General features: G+C 41.3%; 1 protein-coding gene across 1 annotated transcript; it reads right to left on the bottom strand.

The window, feature by feature from the left end:
• Nucleotides 1-249: 249 nt before the first annotated feature.
• Nucleotides 250-2436, bottom strand: LOC147889482 (uncharacterized). The gene has a single exon (XM_087391262.1). The coding sequence runs from the start codon at nt 2434-2436 to the stop codon at nt 250-252; it is 2187 nt and encodes a 728-aa protein (XP_087247388.1).
• Between the last annotated feature and the right edge of the window lie 3564 nt (nt 2437-6000).

The raw sequence follows: 6000 nt of genomic DNA, 5'->3' as shown, positions 1-6000 counted from the left end.
TATTTCCAAAAATTTAAAAAATCTTAAACTTATATTTTACAATTACTCTAAACATTTTTATAATCATATATTGAAAGTTTACAAGGGAACATTGCCAATACATTCATGAAAATATAATGGTACTACATTCTTGACAAGATGTGGATATATCTTCATGAAAAAGCAAGAAACAGCTTCAAGGAGTCATGCTACATTATCATTTCACTCACTGAAAAAGCAAGAAACAACTCAAGGAGTCATGATACATTATCATTCTAATTCACTGTATGCATGTCTGCACGTTTTGGCTGCATTCCGCCATAGTTGTATAGCCGGCACAAAATCAAACTCTGCTAGAGGTGGTCCTTCGATTGAAATCCGCATAAGTGAATCCAAGTTCTTGGTTTCCAATCTATTTCTCAGCTTATTCTTGATGATGTTCTGAATGCTGAAGCCCCTTTCACAAATAGCTGTGCTGCTGCACTGCAACAAGGCAATTTCTGCAACTCGAAGAAGCATAGGATACTTATCACGGAGCACTTCATTTCTACTAATAAAGCACCATGCATCTTTCAACACTTTTCCTCTCCAATCTGATGCTGCTTGTATCTTAAAAATATGATATTCCCTCTTCAATGTTCTACCATCAATCAAGCATCCTACATGTGTACCATCCACTAACATTGCATCATTTCCAAACTGCTGTGCCAACACTCCCAGCTCATCTCCTCCATAACTTTTAAGCTCTTGAGTTGAAGGAAACGTGGAAGGTGCAAGGATTTTGAAGCTCTCCAACACATGATTTTCAGAAAACCTAGATCGCAAGTTTCTTTTCACTTCATTACAAAAAGCACTTTGAAACTCAAGAGCTTCAGCAAGATCACTACCAATAACACATCTATCAATTCTTACCCCATAGTACATGTCCCCTTTTAAAGCCCTACGCATGGAATATAACCATCCATCTTGGCCACCAAACTTAGGAATAGAAGGAAATCCATAACCATCATGCCCTTGCATATTGATGTTGATGTCTTGAGGCCCCATAAATTCCATATCTAGCATAGTGATGGTGGAAGCCACTAAACTAGGAATAGTTGTAACATCCACATAATACTTCTGAAAGGCATATGACAAGCTTGCAAGATGATCCATCACGTCACCCAAAAAATGCAACATGTACATGAACTTAAAGTTTGCAACCAATTTAAACACTCTTGTATTCTCCTCTTGTAAGCATACCAAAAGTGGCTCATACATTTCACAAATCTTGGAAATTACCTTAAATCTACTCAACCATCTCATCTTGTGTATCTTTTCCATCCTCAAGCTTGGACAATCAAGATGATTAGCCAACTCTGCCAATCTAGATGACCTTTTAGAGCTTTTCTTAAAAATTCCAGCAACTTCATTCAACACACAATCCACATGTTGTGCATTAGAATTTTGTTTAAAAGTGTCAGAAACACATAAGTGAGTTCGGTGTGCCACACAATGTATCGATGTCATGAAAGGACTCCTTCTCTTCAACAATGCAACCAATCCATTTGTAGAACCAATCATTACAGATGCACCATCAGACCCAAAGCTGACCATTTTTCTCTCATCTATACCATATTCTCTAAAGAATTTTATAATTGCAGTTTCCAAGCCCCTAGCTGTCCTATCATGTATTTCAAGCAAACCTAAGAAAGAAACCCGAGGCTCATGATCGTAGATGTAAGTGGCATACACAATGAGATGCTCCATGACTGAAATATCTGTAGACTCATTAACTAAGAGACCAAAAAACGGTGATTTGTTCAGCCTCTCTATTGTTGCGTGCAAGATAGACTCACTAATATAAGTGGCAAATGTTGCTGCTACTTTTTCATTACGATATAACTCTCGGGGCACTAATACACTTCCACACATATGCAATAAATCCAAAATTGCAGGAAATTTCAGAAATGCCATATCTTCCTTCGCAACATGATAAGAAGCTCGAAATAAATTCAGAATTCCAGCATCAACATCCCCTAATTGCCGTTGGATACCTTCATGGAGGGCTTTTTTCCCATAGTTTTGTGAGTATGATGCCCACTTGTGTTGTTTTGAAGCGGCATGACATCGTATCGCACTAAGCTGAATATTCACCGATCCAATAGTGCCAAATTCACTGCGACATTTTCTCATTTTTTGGCATGTTGTACAAAAAATACGCCCAAGCTTTTTGTCAAAGAATGCCCATTCAAAAGAAATAGCCCAAGAATCATTCCAAGCCAAACAAGCATTTTTAATTCTTAAGACATCATTTTCTTCACCCGGTCCTGTTATCTCTTCTAGATCTGAGTCACATGTCACATGAGATGATGATGCTACATCAAACAAGGATTTTCTCACACTCTTTCTTTTCACGGGAGGGATCAATCTGGTCATTCCAGGAAAAGCAAAAAGAGTTGTTTGTCTTTGAGTCATGGTTGGGCGTAAATCTGTAAAATATTGCAGTGCAATGACTACTTAGATGCTTGCAAAATTCGGGTCAAACAACAAGCAGTTGAAAGTTGAATCAATAATTCTACATTTATTATTTAGCATAAAGTTCATGCAGGTCAAATAATAGATTCAAGCGCTCAAAAAAAAACAAATGCAGCAATCAGGTTGCAATCATATGAGGTAAAAAGGAAGCAAAGATGGCCTAAGAAAACAACAGACCTGATACTGAGGAAAAAAACATCATAATAAGTACAAAAAACTTGCTTGGCACCTGACTAGAACTCCGGCTGAAGCTTTACGAGAAAGAAGGAGCTGCCCCAAAGCAACCGTCACTGCACAAACCAAAGACAACACATAAGAAACCCCCTTTTAGAGAAACCAGAAGAAAGTAGTTGGAAGAATTTGTAGTACCTGTATATCCAATAATGCAAAAACAGCATTACAAAGCTAAAGTATAGCAAATACATGTTTTATTAGATGTCTTGGCAGCCTGCTAATAACTTGGCAACATTTAAATAACAACCCAGTGCTTATGAGTATTACATAACCACAGAACTCCGATCGTATTAGCCTTGAATTGCTTCTCAGTTTAGGTAAACCGAGAAGAACACTTTAGAAAGCAAACCCATCACATGACGAGAAATTATTCTCCAAATGCTCCTCAACAGAAATACAAATAAAAGAAAAGAAGTTAAAGACCACACTCAGCTGAAAAAGCTCTGCAGTAGAGCCAAAAAAGCCCATCAGATGGCATGGATCACTATATTGTTTATAAAGGCCAGATGGTTGACAGAATTCCATACGCAACAATCACGAAATAAACCACATAGAAGGAAAGAGTCTCAATATGAGTATTACATAACCACAGAACTCCGATTGTATTAGCCTTGAATTGCTTCTCAGTTTAAGTAAACTGAGAAGAACACTTTAGAAAGCAAACCCATCACATGACGAGAAATTATTCTCCAAATGCTCCTCAACAGAAATACAAATAAAAGAAAAGAAGTTAAAGACCACACTCAGCTGAAAAAGCTCTGCAGTAGAGCCAAAAAAGCCCATCAGATGGCATGGATCACTATACTGTTTATAAAGGCCAGATGGTTGACAGAATTCCATACGCAACAATCACGAAATAAACCACATAGAAGGAAAGAGTCTCAATATATTCATCGAATTGCTGAAGAGTAGCACTGTCAGCCCCTAAGGCCTCATGATGGGTGTTCCATTAAAGGACGATGGATTTAGGATCAAAAAAAAATCCACACTAAGCATGACGAGAAAGAGTTTTGAGTCTTTGTCTTTCCTGCTTGTCTGAACTCCCATGTTCTTGTGCCCTCAACTTCGAAGGATGATATGGATCTCTACATCTCGTTTATGCTCCACTTTTGGCTATTAGTAGGAGGCAGCACAGTATAAGCATTGGCAGCCTTGTCTCTCTTTGAGAAGAGGTTTCCCAAACCGAAAAGCTTGAAGCTTTGATGAAGCCTTGTCTACATTGAAAGCAAGTCACACAACAACGTTGTGACTAGCGGACTCGAGCGACGCTCCTTCACAACACCCAGTCGATGGACAAAACACAAACACAGCCAACAGGGACTAGCGGAATCGAGCGACGCTCCTTCACAACACCCAGTCGATGGACAAAACACAAACACAGCCAACGGGTTGCAACGCCAACACCATTGACTGCATGTACCTTGTGTAGATCTCTGCAGCAATCAAACTCCATCGATGACCTCCACGGGCTCCTGCCAGTGATTGCTGCAAGTCCTGAGCCTCATGCGTAGGCAGCTGCCCTTACCCTGACTTGGGCGCAGTCCGTGTAGTAGTTCTCACGGACCTTCAGCGTTAAGCTTCACTGCATCTAGGCTCCGACTCAAGGCACTTCTCCTTAGACTGCAAGAATTGGGCTTCGAGAAAGGGTGGGGAGATATGGCAGAAGTTCTATCCGCCAAAGGGGGGCACCAAGGGAGGTGAACCATGAGCTCAAGTGAGGAGAGGATAATATATGGGCACCCAGTAATGCTGGATGAGAGCGGAGACTATGAAGGGGAGGTTGTAGGAGCTACAAAACACAAGAGAGAGAGAGGGGTCGGCAGGGAGGGGGGGTTGAGCAAGGAAGCAAAAGAGGGAGGAGGAGGTGCTGAATTGAGGCAAATTGTACACTAATGAAAGAAGAGGAGACTAAGCCAAACGTGGCAATGCCTTATAGGTTAGAAGGGAGATGAGGTTATCTTGATCCTCTTCCACAAACCATAATTCATCCAACTAAAACCCATATATCTAAAGCTATATAAATTTTACGTTTTTATATATGAAAACATGCACACTTTAAAAACCTCCATTTTATATTCTAGTCGACTAAAAAACAGGCATGTTTTATGAATGAAAAGCCATAAAATTTGCATTTTTAATCTTCCAAGTGTAATACCTATGAAACACTTACAAGAACAATTTCCATAAACCTGCAAATAGAAAAAAGTCAGGTGAAACCTAAAACTTTGCAGTTTCATTGTAAGGCTTTGCAAGTTTTTGGGGAACACTGGGTTGGACCTTTTAGAGCCTCTTCACACGAGCGTGGAAATCGGAGCTTTAAAAGTTAGTGCACATGCACACGCTGGATCTGAGCGCAGCTTGTGCCCCGCCTGGGGGCAACCCGGAGCCGCTACAGCAACCTCCCGAATGGTGAAGAGTTGTGCATACGATTAAATTGCCTTGGATGCCCTGACGAAGTTTACGCACAGGTTGGAGCGCAGCTTGTGCACGGTCTGGGGGCAACCTGGAGGCGCTATAGCAACCTCTCAAATGGTGAAGAGTTGTGCACACGATTAAATTTCCTTGGATGCCCTGACGAAGTTTACCACTGGCTATCGTTGGGCAGTACAAGTCTACTCCCCTCTGCCTCCCCTCAGTACAGGTGATCCTTGAACTATCACATGCTACTGGTGCTTGAATTTGCATCGCAAAAAATGAAGGTGCAAAAAGGAGCATTAGAATTCGTCAATGAGACATGTGACTTGCTTTGCATCACGACCAGTCTCTTGCGTGTGCACTAAGAGCACATTCTTGCGACACGCCATGTGAGCACGATCGCCATAAAATGCCCACGCTCCCCCTATTCCCCCTTAATGCTGAAGAATCCGCCACACTCAAACACAGCTTTTTTCCACCTTGCTGGAGACGGGTTTTTTCATTCTCTAGCCAGGCAATACGGGGCTGGCTGACAAGTATTATGGTTTTTTATGAATGGTGGCTTTACACTTGGGCTTCGATTGGCTCACGAACGGCTGGAGACTGTGGCCGACGTCCCACTCAATGCTCACAATCTAACAAGGTAGCTCCAGACTCCTACCTCCATTCCTGAGATATTCCCACACAACTCCGCCAAGCTCGCATCTGCCAAAGAGGGCTAGCATATATGCCAACCCACGCCAACGCAGAAACCTTCTCTAAGCCTTAGAGCCCGTTATTTTTTCTTCTACATCATATCCCATGTGCTTCTTTGTTTTCTTTGTCCTTGATTTCTAGGATACTATGACTGTCTCT

The sequence above is a fragment of the Dipteris shenzhenensis genome, chromosome 20 (genome assembly GCF_047967505.1).
Source record: "Dipteris shenzhenensis isolate YYH24624 ecotype China chromosome 20, Dip_SZ_1.0, whole genome shotgun sequence".
Lineage (NCBI taxonomy): Eukaryota > Viridiplantae > Streptophyta > Polypodiopsida > Gleicheniales > Dipteridaceae > Dipteris > Dipteris shenzhenensis.
Note: the sequence above shows the minus strand (reverse complement) of the source record. Positions and strands in the feature narration are given on the sequence as shown.

Coding starts and splice junctions, on each gene's coding strand:
- LOC147889482 (XM_087391262.1), bottom strand. CDS start 2,436: ATGACTCAAAGACAAACAACTCTTTTTGCTTTTCCTGGAATGACCAGA.